Below are 16,029 nucleotides of genomic sequence, written 5' to 3'. Positions count from 1 at the left end.
AGAGGCGGGCGGGCAGCTGAGACGGAGCGACGGTGGGCGCACGGGCTGCTGGGCTGTGCCCACACCCGACTGGCTGAGCTGGAGCGTGGCAGAGGGGACAGGAGGCAGAAGGGCCGGGTGGTGGCCTCGAGCAGGACACGGGATCTCGTTGGAAACCGGATGACAGCGCAGCAGGAGCCGGAGCGAGCTCCGCGCGCCACCTGGTTCCACTCCCCGGAGCTGCCGAGCTCGGGGGGGCTGCACGGACAGCGGGACTGCAGGGGTCTTCTGGGTGGCCACGCAGTGTCACACTGGTCCCGGTGGGAGCCGAGGGTGACCGGCAGCACACTCATCACGGCAGTGCACATTGCCAACACTAACCTCCGTCTGCCCCCTCCCTAAGTAACCGCTGAGTGACTAGGCTTAGTTAGGGGCCTGCCGTGGCCCCTGCCTGTCCCCCTGCCTGTCCTCGTCCCCGTCCCTGACCTAGAGCGTGGCTGGGCCTGGCCAGCCCGGAGGAGAGAGTGTTGTCCTTAGCTAAGTCCCCCCTAACGCGAACTGACACCCCCGTGCCCCTCCATAACGTACTGACTGCACCTTGAGCCCAGCGTCCTTCGGTCCTTATCACCTTCCAAAGAGCCCGCACGGGCAGGTGCTCCCGAGGACGAGGACGAGGAGCAGCCCACGTAACCCCGCGCGCCCGCTAACCCCCTCTAACTCCGAACGCCGAGCGTGGGCTTCACACGTTAATGCACACGCAGCCTCGGTGATGAGGCTGTAAGGGACATTTCGGAAACGAAGCCCCCGAGCCGCCGACGCGGACCCCGCGAGCTCTACGGGGGCTCTGCGACCACGGGGCTCGCGGACAGCACCCCCAGTTCTGGAACAGTGAATAAACAATAAACTTTTGGCGACACGTGCACGCGTCTCATTGTTACTCCGGCCCGCGTTTTGGGGCTGGTGGAGGAGGCGGACGGGGTCGGCTCAGGGCCGATGCTACCTCGCGGGAAAAGGTGCTCCCGGTACCTTTCCGCGGTTTCAAAGGACACACGCCCTGCCGAGGGGAGCGGAAGGGTCTCTGAAGTTGCCTTCGGCCACGTTTCATCTGGCGGAGACAGTGACAAGTGATTTGGGAAAATTTTGTTCCCAAACAAAATGTTGGCTTTTAGCTGCTTTTGGTTATAAAAATTCTCTTTCAAAAAGATCAAAGGACGTCATTTTGTTTCACTTTGCCTCAGTTCCAGCTGTGACAAACTGGCTGAGCCGGTGAAACGTCGCAGGGGCAGGCTCGTCTGGGACAATGGTAGGATGACACCAGCCCGCTCCCGCAGGGCCCCAGACCCCAGGGTGCCGCGTGCCCGTCCGACGGCACAGGAGCTGGCCACGCTCGGCAGCAGGCGGCCGCACCAATGGGCCAGTGGCCCTTGAGCTGATGCCAACCCCCGCTCCCTCTTCGCTTCTCTACCCAAAACCCTTCGGGCTGAGGAATCAGGAAAACCATGCCAGGATGATTACATGTTACAAATGGTCGGGGCCAGGGCTAAGCTGACCCGACGTCCCCAGCCACCCCAAGTCTCAGCTTTGCTACACACACGACACTAGGCAAACTGACAGCTTTGTGTTTAAACCCGAACACGCACATCGTAAGAGAGCTGGGCGTCCTGGGAGAATCCATCCTGGGAAGCACTTTTAATATTCGAGGCTATCGTCTGAAAATTAAAAAACAAACAGAACAAACAAACCCTTCTTCAACCCACCACGTTTAAAAAGATTCAAGCAGTATGCCCGCTACGAACAAACCGGCCGCCAGACGGGGAACCGGCGGACCGTTCCCGGAAAAGCCACATCGCTTTAGCTCTTTCAGCCCAAAAGTGCATGGAGCTCCGAGGCTGTGACAGAGACAAAAGTGAACTAAGAAAGAAGGTGTCCTTCACCTGTTATTTCGACAGGATGACGACTCTCTAAACTACCAACTTGTGAAAGGTTGAAAATATAAACTCACTCCGTTGCATTTCTGGGAAAGCCAATGCCCCACAAATCTCGTGAACAGATAAATGGGTTTTGTGATTGGCCTTCATTTCAAGTCACTCGCGAATACCTTACAAACGAGAGCAAGTGTAAAATCTGCTCAAGGGTAGAAAATAAGAAATCCTCACACTATCCAAACCCCGTGGATCTGAATTTATTGCAAACGCAGCACCACCGTGTGCTAACCCATGCTGAAACGTCACCTAGAAAAAATGTCTATCTTTGAGCGGTTGTAACACACCCAGAGCCCAAATAGACAAATATACGGGAGCTTTAAAAGAACACAGAAACTGTTTTTTATTATTCTTAAAGCCAGCAGTGGCTTTTAGCATAACTATCCGTTTCGAATACAAAACTGGATGAAATAAATATCATCCAATGTAGAAACAGAACATGAAACGGTTTTAAAGATTCAAAAAAAGATCTTCTGTAAATAAAAAAGTTAAAAATTTTCTTTAGTGGCAAATCAGGAATGAACCGCTGTCATTTTAGAATTTGTCAGATGTCAGATCTTGGTTTCGCATACACGTCTCCACGCTGCAGGCATCACGGGGGAGATAACAGCGGAATCTGCTGTTTACCGCCCACCGCGGCATTCGTGCGGGCAGCCTTCACTTTTTAGGGCTTGAATATTTGAGCAGTCGCCGTGCAGGGAGTGACCGTGGCGCCTCGGCGTGCAGGCCGTGCGTGTGTGAGGGGGTGAGTGGGTGTGGCCCCGTCGGCGCCTGTGTGTGGCTGAGCAGGGGGCCGAGTGCCGAGCAGATGGAGTTGCCCTTCCTGGGGACATGCGGGATTCTAACCCCACAAGAGTCTCGACTGCTCCCGCTTTTTAAACGACGGAGAGGCAACTAGACTTGTAAATGTTAAGTTTCACGGCAATACGGTAAAGATACAGAACCCCCAAAGCTGTCCGTAGGCACTTCTGAAATTCTGAGAACCCCCGCGACACCTACAGCCCACGGACAGAGACTGGGCGACGAGAGGGCACCCAGATTCAGGGGCGTCAACTGTGCAACTTCGTCTCCGCCTGACTTTGGACAACAGGGACTTAGAAAAAGCATCCGTTCATCAGCAACGACCAACCTTCGCATTGACTTATTGTTGGGGGTGGGGAGGGTGCACAGCATTGACTTGGAAATAAACTTCTGCGGGAGAAATATGCAAAGAGCACATAGCGGAGATGCCCACAGGAAAGCGGTTCTCCGTCTTAGCACATTCTCTTAAAAGCGTGTCGCTCAGCTACATCTGACCGACGATCACCGTGTCGCACGCGTGTGCACGAGCTACAGACGCTGCCCCGCACAGCGGGAAGGCACGTAAAGGACGGAAATCCGCTTCCCCTGCGTGGGGCCTGCACGGGTGCCACCGTGAGCTCCGCCCGCGCGCGAGGCGTGAGGGTGCGGAGGTCAGGGACGCTGGTCCAACTGTGACACTCGAACCCAGAAAAAAGGTCTTCGCAGATCCTCGTCCTCTCAAGGAATGTTTTGCAAAGCGCCGTATTTTATAATTAGGAAGTAAATCAATGTAATTTTCTTAAAATGACACATTTGGGGGTGGGGGGGGCGGCGTACAGAGCACTGTCCTAGAGAAACCCGCCCTGGTCGAATGCCCAGCGGAGAAACTGAAATCTCTCCACAGGAACAAGGGAAGGGCCTCACGGGCACAGGTCACCACGTCCCCTCGGGAACACAAGGTCGGAGCACAGGGGCCATCTGAGGAGCTGGACCGCCAGGCCGCCGGCCGGTTCCCGGCGTGAGGTCTGCTACCCACACCTGCAGCAGCACCCGTGAGCGGGGCGAGGCATGTGGGGTGCCATCTCTGGAGAGACACTGGCCTGGCCCACGCCGCCCCAGGACACGCCCGTGCCCACTCTGCCCGAGGGCTGGTGTCCCCGCCACCCAAGCCACCAGACGCGGCCCCGTGCACAGGGAGCTCGCCCTCCAGCCGCGGTGCTGCAGCCACCTCATCCCGGAAGGGGCCCAAAGGCGGAGCCTTTCGAAGGCACCAAACGGCCAGGGCGCTGTGTGACCCAGCCCCCAAGGGAGACAGCTGGGGGCCAACCGTGCCGTCACAGGGCCACGTCCTGAGTTTCGAGGTTCGAAGCTCTTCGAACAGACTCTGCGTTAACGTCCTCAACTCGAAGTTGTTCATGTGCCAAACTGTCTTATAGTAAATATTTTCAAAGAAAAAAAAAAAATCACACTTCCTAACTTCATTTTTTATTTATTGTTATTCCAAAACAGATAGGCTAAGATATTTCTAAAAATACAGTTATCTATCCTCAAAATCCTGGTTATGCAGGCGGCTAGAAATCTCTCGTCACGAGACTGTTGACCAGCCACTGAAATACAGAGCGCGGCCTGTCCTCCCCCTGAGGGCCAAGAGGGGCCACGTCCTCACGGGCCACGGCTTGTCACCAAACACCAGCAAAGCAGCAGTTTTTACAACTAGGAAGTAAATCCAAATAATACAGTGACATCTCCTGTTTGCCTGCTGATAAATTGAGAAAGCTCACAAAGCGGATCATCAGTAAGATTTCTTCTTCCATAACCAAAATAAAAGTGGGCTTTCGGGTCCCCTGCGAAGGCCTGGCCTTGCTCCAGCAGGAGCTCACCAACGTGGCTCAGTGACTACGCGTTCTGTACAACTAGGAATTAAACAAACCCCGTTTCGAGACTGTCCTGAGATGGCATTTAATGCTGACACCAAAATAAATAAACTAGCAAGAATAAAATTTTTAAAATTCCAATAATGGCAACTTTGGGGATATCTGTTCACCAAAATTAATCAACATTTCTAAAATATTTTAATACAAAATTATAAAAGAAAGTGCATTAAAAGCAGAACCTTTAAAACTCTGGCAAAATTACAATTAATCTGAGTACACTGACGACAGCCAGGTATACATGCTGACATTCAGGAAAACCTCAGGATATAGTAAGTCCAGCATCACAAGAATGAGTCAAATAAGGCTTTTTTTCCCTTAAAAAAATATACAATACACAAAGCAGTTTGAAAAAAAGTAATATTATTTAACAGTTTTCTGACTTAAATATTTTCACATAACAAAAGTTTTTATGTCACCATCAATATTACTTATATACACATCCAAAAGGGGACAGGAACAGAAAAGTCAAAAGATGCCCTTGCGAAATATAACAGTGAAATGTCTCTTTGTTCAGGAATCCGAAGTGAGTCCCTCTTAATATACAAGTCCATACAATATTTATAATAAAACCGCTCCTGACGGAACCAGGGAGGCGAGGAGAGAAAATAAAGGCAATTATTTTTCAAGAAACGAAAACAGAAACGAAAACCCAGCTTTATGTTACAATGAAAGAGATACCCATTTATTAGTAAAATGAACACAATACTGATCGGAAGCGCTGCCAGGGCGGTGAGGACCCTGCCGCTCTCTCTGTGATCCGGACGGGCGCCTGTATTTACAAAATATACTGATCAGCCACACAGAGGCCCATAAATCTGTGTATGTACATACGCACTTATATATAGAACATATAAATAACTTCGAGGGGGATTCGCATGGACAGAGAACTTTCCATCTTTGGAATGCTGCGGGACACATGCGCCCGCCGGCTCGGGGCGGGCCGGTTTGGGACGCTGAACGTGGCACCATTGATGATACTAGAGAACTCCCTGAAATAAAGCTCACGCCCCCATGCACGAGGAGGGGGTCCCGGGGCCCGGAGGGGCTCCTGTCCCTCAGCCACAGCCACCGCTCTGACCGGCCGGCCGGGCCGCGGGGCCTCTGCAGCATGTGCCTTGTGCTTCCTGCCGTGAGCGTGTCGCCCCGTCCCCGTCCCCGTCAGTCCCCTCGGTCCCCGTGTCTGCGCCCCAGACGCACGGCCTTCCAACGATTAGGTCTTTGCGACGGGGAGAGAATCGGTCCAGCCATCTCTCAAGGTTTTTGTCCTCCTAACTTACTGCAGACTAAAGAGTCAATTTGTACTCATTTTGAAACGTGCAGAGGGAAACGTGGCAAAGACTTCCCTGCGCGTTCTAACCCTTGTCTGAACCTCGTGCTGTCTCATGTTCGTTTCGTACGCTGCGCGTCTCATGACAGAGCTGAAGGAAGCCGACGTGACTCGCTGCGTGTCACCTCTGCCTCCGCTAACACGAAGGACTCACTGTGAGGTCAGGGAGAGCCAGCGGCCTGTCTACCCGGAGGCGCTGCCCGCGGGTGACGGGCCGAGGCAGGTGCACTCCCCAGGTCGCTCCTGGAAGCCTCTGAAAGACAGTGATTCTTCAGATGGTTTTATAGCTAAGAACTACTGTGGTAACATTTCAACGCCTGAAACTTAAAAGCAGGAGTTCCCAGTGCTTTGTCCCGCGTGACAGTCAACTTCAGAGACACCCGCGGGTCGCGCGTCAGAACACGTTGGCCAGCGCCTGCCACTCGCTGGCGGTGTCCTGTACCACCTCCTCCAGGTGCAGCGTGTGGCTCAGCTCCTCCCCCACCTGCTCCTGCTGGCCAGCGGCCTCCTGCAGCGTCCCTGCGGTGCAGACATGAGAGCAGGGGCTCAGACACCCGTGGCGCGAAACCACGCACATGTAAACAGAGACGAGAAGCTAAACCGACGTGCTCCGTCCCCATGGGAAAGGGTGACTCGAGCGGCGGTTCACAGTTCTGTGGGGGAGGACTGTGCCCTCGCGTCCTCACTCCTGCCACGGCTGGCACACCTGCCGGTGACGGGGGGCTGACACCAACCCTGAGAACAACCCGCCGGCTTCCCACAGAAGGGGCAGCAGGCAGCGCGGGAGCAGAGATGTTGCGACAGCCTTCCTCTTCCTCAGAAAGCCCCATGACCCCGACCAGCACCCCTTCCTCCTGACGACCGGCCTTCCCAGTGTGCGCGAGGCAGCAGTGGGCCACTCGGGGAAGCAGGGTGCGGAGAGCCGGGGACCCCGGGCACCGACCACCCGGGCAGGCCGCGCGCCGCGCTCACCGGCGTAGCTGTGCGCCCGCTTCACGTGCAGCTTCATGTTGCTCTTCTGCGTGAAGCCCATGGCGCAGTGCTCACAGCGGTACGGCCGCTCGCCCGTGTGCTTCTTCACGTGCACCTGCAGCGCGCTCTTCTGGTTGAAGGCCTTCTCGCACAGCGTGCAGGGGAACGGCCGCTCCCCTGGGGGCAGGCCGCACATACGGGCAAGGTAAGGGGGCGGCCAGCGTGGGAGCTGTCCGGGGGCCCTGCCGCCCACAGACCGCCGGCCCGCAGGCCCTGGGAGCGCCCACCGCACCCCGACTTCTGGACCTGGCTGCAGTGGCACCGTCCTCTGCAGTCCCCTCCCGGCCCTCGGTCCCCTGTGCCTTGCTGCCACTCACGGCTGCCGAGCCCCAGGGCCCCGCCCTCCCCTGCCCCGGGCCTGGAAGGGTCCCCCGCGCTCTGCTCGGCCCCCGCCATGAGCCCCACTGGCCAGTGCCAGCCAGCACCAGGCCTCCATGCCACCTCCGAGGGCCCTGCTCCCCACTCCAACCCCGGTGTCAGCCAGCTCCATGCTAAGTCTGTCCCTCTACCCAGTCAGTGGCCACAAGCCCCAGGACTGTGGACACGAGGTCATTACGCCTGCGACCGCATTCCTTGCATGGAGAAAAGGCTGTCACCAACGTGATCAAAGTCACGACTGGAGGACCTGGACGAGCACAGAGGGCGCCTGTGCAGGCGAGGGCTGTGTGTGCAGGGTGGGCTGTGGGGACGAGCAGCCTTTCGCTGGTGGGGACAGGTGCCCACGGGAGCTGGGGTGGAGCATGGACAGCAGTGAGGTCACAGCAACGTGTGCTTAGTGGTGTCCCCAAACCCTTCGCGCACATCTATCTACTTATCATAAACGACCAACGGCGTCACTACTCCTTAAAACTTTGTACTGAGCGACCACGTCACGAAGTGACACTGTGGCAGTTTGTTTTCTGCTCAAAAGCTCTTCCTGAACACCTAGCGTGCCGGGACCCACTGCCCAACAGCAACGCTGCTGAAAACACGGGAGCCCGTGGCGGGAAGGCCCGTGACCGGAAGGGCTTTGCTGGCCACACAGGCGCTTTGCGTTGGCCGCGGTCACCAGAAGGGACAGAGGCCTCTTGGTGGGGGTGTCCACGCTGACACCTGGCCAGTCAGCGATGGCCAGCCAAAGAGGCAGCAGGCCTGGGAGAGGATGACCAGCCACTGGGAACTATGAGAAGGCCTGGGTGACAATGAGGTGAGCCTGAGAGCCTGGGACTTCCCGAGGGCCGAGGACGTGCATCCTGAGGGCCGGAGGGGTCACAGGGGGACACAGGCCTCCACCTGGACGTGCTCAGGAGGGGACGGGCGGTCCCTCCTCTCTCGAGGTTCCAGCCTGGCTGCTGTACGGACGCAGGGCTGGAGAAGCGGGGAAACTGGCCAGGAGGCCAGATGAGGGGCAGGGCCACGGGGCCAGAGCAGAGGGCGTGGGAGTGGGGAGCGGGCGCCTGAGTCGGTGGCGGACCAGAGGGGCACGGGGTGGCCTCGCTGCCGGAGCCCAGGAGATGGGGGCTGGCTTCTGGGTTTCGTTCGTTTTTCTGAGACAGACTTGGACAGATTTAGGAGGCTGAGCAGACGGGTCAGGGCGCCGGGGCACCCCCGCAGGGCCCGTGCCCAGTGCTCGCCTGCACACGGCACCCCTCTCGCTTGGAAGGGGGCCGGTGAGGAGAGAGCTAGGACAAGGCGGCCTGAGCGGGGAGACGGCCACCATGCCGGCCCTGCTCTCGCCACCTGCGCTGGCCCCAGGCCCCGCCCCCGAGGGAAGCCAGCCCCGCCGGCGTTACCTGTGTGGATGCGGCTGTGTCGCTCCAGCTGGCTCGGTTTGGCAAACGCCTTCTCACACGTGTCGCATTTAAACACCCTCGGCTTCTGGGAGCTCAAGGAAGGGCCTGCTTGGTGCGTCTGCATGTGCTCCTGTCAGAGACACCCACCCGCACAGAGAACAGATGCCTCAGGCCTGAAGAGCTGCAGGGGCCTGAGCGGCCGGGAGGACAACGGGGCAGGGGCGGGGCTGGCCACGCTCCACGGGGCCTCGAGGTCAGCATCCAGGGCTCCACTCCCCCAGTGGCAGGGGCGGTGTCTCAGACCCTCTGCTATGGGTGACCTTGACGTCCCTCAATGAGACTCGTCTGCTGATTCTTCTGTCAGACCAGGGTCGAGGGCCTGGGGAGGCCGCGTGCCTTTTCCACCCCACAATGACGAAGACCTGCCCCACAGGCTTTGTGACCACCGGCTGTGACCTGGCCACCTGGCTAAAGCCATGTGCAGCCAGTGTGCTCACCCCTTGCCCCGGGCAGGGGTGGGGGGTGCGGGTCTTCAAGGGCACGGCCTGCAGAAACTGGGACTCTCTGCGGGGAAGATGTGTCTCTTCCTCCTTATTTTTCATTGTTTTGATCAGTCATGTCTCTACCAGTGAGGGCCCACGGGTATTTATTTTGCCCTGTGGGTTATGACTCAATTCTACTTGGTTTTCTTGCTCCAATTGTTCTAGCTTTGGCCACCAGGAGCTTTCCAATCAGCTCCTGTGTCCCTCTAAGTCCCTGTCACTGTGAGTGTGTGTGTGTGTGTGTGTGTGCGCGCGCGCACACGCTTCCTTATTTTCTGGCACAATGTAATTTGTTTTAAATCCCCCCTTCCTGAAGGTCATCAAGAGAAAGTAACTCATAGGTATTAAAATGACAAATTTAGTCCTTCAGATTGAGTGTCACCACTTCAAAACGTTTATGGAAAAGCTATGTTTTCGGTATAGTAATTGTATTTGAAACAACAAATTTTCTGTAACTGTTTTTAATCTCTTGCCTTTTCAAGAAGATCCTCTCTCTCAGACACCAGCACCGCGGCCGTACTGCGAGCTGAGCGTGATGCTAACTTACAGTCCTTGAAAGAGCCGTGACGTGTAAGTCACCGTTCTCACTACAGTGCGGGAGCCGGCGTGCTGCCGTTACGTGGCCTGGCCATGTCGTGGGGTCCTAAGCGGCAGCACCAAAGTGGAGAAGAGGCCGGGTATGGGGGACGCTGCGGTCCCAGGTGCACCCCAGGCTTACGGCTGCAGCTCTCTCGAGTTCATTCCACGTTTGGTGTTTCAGAAGCGAGGGTGGGGCCCTCTTTTGGAAACGTGTTGGTACTGGGTGGGGCTCCTCCACTCGGGAGCCGTGGCAGGAGAGGCGGGTGCTGGCCGCTGAGGGCTGGACAGCAGGTGGCCTGGCCCACTGCCCAGGGGGCTCCTTAAGGCTCCGAGGAACGGTGGCTCGGGACTCGTGTGCTAAGTGGCTACGGGCCGTGATGCCCTCAGGAATGAAGAGGCAGGGGTGCGGGAGCCCGGCCTAGAGCCACGAGGCCTGGCCACGCACCCCCAGCGGGGATTTCAGCCGGCCAGGCCTGGGGAGCCGTCCCGGGGCTCGTGCCCGCTCCTCTCCTCTGGGTGGAAGCGGCTGGGTCGAGCCCCCTGCCGTGTGGGCCCGCAGGGACGCCAGGGCGCAGGGCGCGTACCTTGAGGTGGGTGGCGCGCTTGAAGGCCTTCCGGCACACGGGGCAGACGTGGATGCGCTCCCGGCCGTGGGCCTCCTTGCTGTGCTGCAGCAGCAAGGCCGAGGACGCGAACGTGCGGCCGCACTCCACGCACTGCTGCAGCCGGCCCTCCTTCTCGGGCTGGCCGCCCTGGGCCAGGCTCGCAGAGATGTCGGTCACCTGGAGCGGGTCAGAATCCCGGGACTTACTCGACTCGGGCAGTTTGCCACCGCCGCGTGACAAATGACAACAGAGATACACTGAGGCGGGTGCGCCGAGCCCCCAGGGTGTGGCGTGTCATCTCGAGGAAGGGCAGCGTGCGGCCCAGCACAGCGCGTGCGGCCCAGCACAGCACCTGCGCCCTGTGCTGCCTGAGGAACAGACTGGGCACGGGTCAGAGAACAGGATGCTGCCACCGTGGGGGACCGCTGCTGCCCAGGCCACTGCGGTTAGGACTCTCCCTGGCACCAGGCGAGGCGCCACCGCACAGGCCGCCCCCCACCCCCGGGGTCTGTGTGCAAGGAACTGCACGGCCGAGAAGGCACGCGCCTGCGGTACCTGGTAGGTGATCTCCTCGCAGGTTGCGGACGATGGCTGTGACGCGTGGCTCACCAAGATGACCTGCGGTGAGCCCACGCCTCCTTGGCCCGAGAGAGAGGGGTCCGTGAGCAAGGCTGGGAACTGCTGACCCTGCAAAGGTCGTCACGATTTCAGAGGCAGCCTAAGGTCTTTTAAGGTGCGGTCACTTGGGAAACAGGTGGCGAGTCCTCAAAGTTAACCCCAAGACCCCATGACTCAGTAAGTCCACCCCAGGTACTTGCCCCCGAGATGAGAGCCTATGGCACCTGACGCCTTGTCCCCACTGCCCAGCGCAGCTGCAAAGGGGACCCAACCCCTTCGTCCGCCAGCTGGAAACTAAGCGCTGCTCGGGAGTAAGGAGAACCAGAGCGTGATGCACGCCGCACGGCGAGCCCGGAGGGTGTTACGCTGAGCGGAGCCAAGCACGAAACACCGGTTGTTTCGGTGTCACCCGATTACGTGACGTGTCCCGAGCAGGCAAATCCAGAGAGACGGGAAGTGGGAAGACGTGGAGGTGGCGTGGGCCGGGCCGAGAGACATGAGAGTGGCTGCTCTCTGCCAACAGTACAAAGTTTCTTTCTAGGGTCACAGAATGTTCTAGAATCAGACGTGGTGATGGTTCCTCTACTCTGCAGCTACATCAGAGACCAGTCAAGTGCACACTTTAAATAAACTTCACAGTCTGTAAACTAAACCTCAGTAAAGCAATCGCACGTCTACATAAAGCACGTTTGCTTATTTAAAGCCACACACAGTCTGCTACACGACACGAGACCACTGTGAGTCTAATGACCGCTGCGGCACACCCTCACCTACTGACCGTGACCCCGGGACAAAGAGAGAATGGATGTGCTCGGGTGGGACGCGGGGCGGGCGCAGAGAGGGCGCAGGACAGTGAGCGTGCGCACGACACGAGGGCCGAGTGCGTCTAAGCTGCGCAGCACGGCGCCGACCGGCGGAAGGGAAGCCGGGCCAGGACGGGCCCCGCACCGAAGCCCAGCGCTGGGGTGGGGGCGGCAGAACATGGGGGCCCAGAGGAGGGCGCGGCCCGCCTGGTGCCCTGCAGCCAGAGGAGGGGCCGACTCTCGATGTCTCGGAGGAAGACCCGGCCGAGTTCCCGCAGGGAAGACAAAGATGGAGCAGGGAAGAGGAGGCTAAAAACGGGGTGGACATGGCTTTGAAAAATCATCAGGTCCACTTCCTGTGGCAGATGGCGGGTGGACACGGGCAGACGTGCATCACGGGTCACCCACCCAGACTTGGACGAGGACAGCTTCTCGTGTGGACCGGGACTCTTTACACCCACACGTACCTTCAAAAAGTGACATGTTTTAGGTGTCACCATATAACTCATTTTTTTGCCCAAACATAGGACAGACTGAAAAGTTTCCACATATCCTGATAAAACCTCATGGTCACAAGCCCCCTAACACGAGGAAGCAAGATGAATCTGCTCTTTCGAATGCCAGCCACCTCTGCACGTCTCACGCGTCTGGGGCTGGCCTCAGCCACCACTCATCATACCGCCCGATTTTGAAAAATGACCTCAATCGAAATGGATAAATTTGCATTTCCTCATTTTATTAATCAAAGACAAATACAACCGTGGGCCACGAGAACCTGTATTGGCTCATGAACGTGTCAATTCCAACCCAAAGCTAAGATGTGTGAGACAGAGTTGACCTCGGGCACCACGATCCCTCGTGGGGATCGTCGCAGAGGGATGCGAGGGGGACACACACGTGAGCGCCTCCCTGTAAAAGCTGAAGACAGCCCAGTGCGTGCGCACAGAGGGTATGGGAGGGCGCACACGCCCGGGCCTGCTGACCTCGGTTCCGTCTGTTCCACCTGAGATTTTCCTGTTTTCCCCCTTCCGCATTTAACATGCTACACTTTCGAATCAGAAAAAACCTCCAATTTTGAAAGAAAATGTTCAGAATTCCCTTTTGGGGGGGCATCACTAGTTTCCAGATCACCGCAGGACAGTGTGTGACTGCACCTACCTGAGAAGCGATGTTGAGTGTGACCGTGTCCAGCGCTCCCGAGAGCAAGCCCTGGGTGTCCGCCAGAGTCAGGGTGACGCTGGCCTCGCCCCCCACACCTGACGAGGACATGAGCAGGTTCTGAGCGGAGACTGCAGACGGAGACATCGGCGTGGTGGAGAGGCCCCCGGCGGCCACGTTAAGCTCTGCAAACAGGCGAAATGAGAGACGGGCGGGGAGGTGGGCTGAGTCCAACCCGGAGCCACACCCGGAACACGGCTGCAGGAAGGAGGCGCCTGCCGCAGCTGGCGTTTACGCTGCCCGCGCCTCTGAGCTGCGTCGAGGACATCACAGAACCTCTGATCCCACGCTCGTGGCTTTCAGATTCTAAATACCTTTGTACTTAAACATACGCTGCTTCCCGAGTATAATTAGAGAAAAAGCAGTGACAGGAAATGAAACCTGTGACCCTACGGCCACTGCCACTGCTGCAGATGCCGAGGGAAGCTCAGACAAGAGCTCCCGGGACACACACGGTGGAGAGGGCGCTCGGCAGGAGTTGGGGGTCGCAGCTGGGCACACCATGTCACCCTTGGCAGAAAGACACAGGGGATGACCTCTCACAAGAAGTTTGTAGAAAGTCTGCTCTGTGACTTTAATCGTACATGACACATTTCTGATGTCTCAGTCACCGCAGACTAAATTAAAACCAAAGCCAAAGCCCATGAAAATGTAAAACAAAATTCCCCTTAACTGAAAAACAAAAAAAGTCTCTCGCTTCAAATTAATAAGGAAAAGAACCAAGGTGTGCGATACCTTTTCCGAGGCCAGAGCTCGACATGCGGGAACGGACGAGGGAGGAAGAGGGAGACCGAGCGCTCGGCCCGGGGGCAGAGGTCCGGGGTGGGGCCTGCCGACCTGCCACTCAGACTCGGCTCCCAACCACACGAGCCTTTGTCCACCCCTCCACAGGTGAGGGAGGGGACGACGTTCCTCTAAGGTCCTGAGAGGCCCGTGCCTCCCTCGTGTTTCCAGCCCGCCCTGCCGCCTGGCCTCGGCCCAGGCCCCCGGCCCCGCAGCACCATGCCCCTCGCTGGGCAAGCGCTCCCCACACACCTGGGCGTCACCCGCACGTCCCGCTGGGTCAAATCCCATGACCCAGGCACCACTGTCCCCCTCTGTGCCACCCCGAGACTTCACGCTTCAGTGCACATCGGTGCTGGCAGTTTCTGGGCCCCACATGCGAGGGGCCCGGGCCTGCCCCGCACACCACGACAGCTCGGACCTGGCACGGTTCTGACCACGTAGCACATGCAACGGTCTCTTATGCATCAATGAACGACTAGGTGAGAACGCATTTCAGCTGAGCACGAACAAACCCAGCTGTGGGTGCAACTCTGCCTATGTTTTTCTCAAAAAAATAATATACAGAGGTGGAAAATAAGAGGACTAAGAAATTCCTGACATCCCTACGGAGTAAGGAAGACAGGGCTGGCCCGGCACCCAGACTGTCCCAGTCACCCACAAAGCCGCTCGGACTCACAGGCTTGTTCGCTTTTACTTCGTGTTCACTTATTTCTATTTTTCATAAAAGTCTGTAATTTCAAAATCTCAAAAAGATGCTTTCTAGTTTGTCATCCTACTGTCGGCTGGTGCCAGAAAATCCATAGTGCAGGGCACAGAAGCTTCCAGTTGGCAAGAAGAGCCAGCTTTGTCGTGGAGTCACCAAAATGCTAGCTTGCATAAATACACAGAGCCCTCTACATTTACATGGGATTACTCACCTTTACTCTCAAAAAGGTAGGACTACCAATTGACTAATAACTTTAGAAAGAATTCTGTACCCTAGAGTCCTACGTAAACCACTACCAACTGCTATGGAATCACAGCCCCTGGGACAGATCAGGCAGTGGCATCTGTCAGTGGACAGAGGGCTTCCTTCAACCCACTGGCCGGGCGCACAGACCTTTCGGTGTCTCGTGATGTCTTCCCTGGCTGGCTGGTCAGCGGCTTACCTGAAGCGTTCAACGCTGCGCTCTGTGAGAGAAGCTGACCGCTGCTTATTGCTAAGGTGGCATCTGCAGACTGGCTGCCGATCGCAGGTGCTGACAGCCTTATGCTCCCGTTTAGCTCGCTACTTCCATTAGAACTGTGTTGGATGAGGTCTTGACCTAAATGAAAATTAATACTGTGATGTCTGAAAGCAACGTGTTAACTTACATACTGGGACGTGTGTTAAACAGATCACACTATTCCATGTTTAAAGGTCGTTTTAGGAAAAAAAAGAAAATGACGACATCCACTTCCCTAACTGAAAGCATGCATCTGCTCACACTTCCCAAGCTATAATGTATTTTTACGCGCTTCTTCAGAGTTCCGCTCTGACTCAGTATTCAGGCACTTGACGCAGCAAGAGAAAGAGCTGCGAAGCTATGGTTTTCCGCTCTTTGCCGAACGAAAATCTGTGTGAAAAACTGCTGACTCAAAGGGGAAGTGACGTGAGGGACTGCCACTTTTAACTTTAGTACGGGGTTTGCTCAGCCACGTTATTTTCACCACCCCCAAGGTGTCACCTGAATGACAGGGCACCAGCTTCACGCAGCGTTCAGCGTGCACAAAGGACGAGTGAGACACACGCGAGTGCAGGCGCGAGGCCGCGAGACCGCGAGCGACTCACCGGAGATGGTCAGGGTGATCTCCTGCGGGGACCCCGAGGGTGACGCGGTGGGCCCGGCGGCTTGCGCCAAGACCTGGCTCAGGCTTGAATTGTTGATGGTCACAGTGATCTCGTGGGGGCCAGTGGAGGTGGACACCAAGCCTTGCGACGTCATCACCTGAGAAAGGTCTTGAGTCCCTGGTCATCACGACAAAACAACAAAAACTGGGCTTAAAAAACAACCATTTTCTCCTTTCTACGTTAAAAATATTTTGGTGAAACT

The 16,029-nt window shown here is 57.0% G+C and overlaps 1 protein-coding gene across 1 annotated transcript in view; it reads right to left on the bottom strand.

The window, feature by feature from the left end:
* Positions 1 to 4,214: 4,214 nt before the first annotated feature.
* Positions 4,215 to 16,029, bottom strand: part of ZNF236 (zinc finger protein 236) — a 76,131-nt gene continuing 64,316 nt past the window's right edge. Inside the window, exons 25-32 of the mRNA XM_025048128.1 lie at positions 15,768 to 15,944; positions 15,106 to 15,261; positions 13,112 to 13,296; positions 11,088 to 11,219; positions 10,512 to 10,709; positions 8,807 to 8,936; positions 6,975 to 7,151; positions 4,215 to 6,521 (exon numbers count right to left, since the gene is read on the bottom strand). Of these exons, the coding sequence (XP_024903896.1) occupies positions 6,397 to 6,521; positions 6,975 to 7,151; positions 8,807 to 8,936; positions 10,512 to 10,709; positions 11,088 to 11,219; positions 13,112 to 13,296; positions 15,106 to 15,261; positions 15,768 to 15,944 (1,280 nt within the window). The 3' untranslated portion in view covers positions 4,215 to 6,396. The remainder of the gene's footprint in view (positions 6,522 to 6,974; positions 7,152 to 8,806; positions 8,937 to 10,511; positions 10,710 to 11,087; positions 11,220 to 13,111; positions 13,297 to 15,105; positions 15,262 to 15,767; positions 15,945 to 16,029) is intronic.

The sequence above is a fragment of the Pteropus alecto genome, unplaced genomic scaffold, assembly GCF_000325575.1.
Source record: "Pteropus alecto unplaced genomic scaffold, ASM32557v1 scaffold14, whole genome shotgun sequence".
NCBI lineage: Eukaryota > Metazoa > Chordata > Mammalia > Chiroptera > Pteropodidae > Pteropus > Pteropus alecto.
Note: the sequence above shows the minus strand (reverse complement) of the source record. Positions and strands in the feature narration are given on the sequence as shown.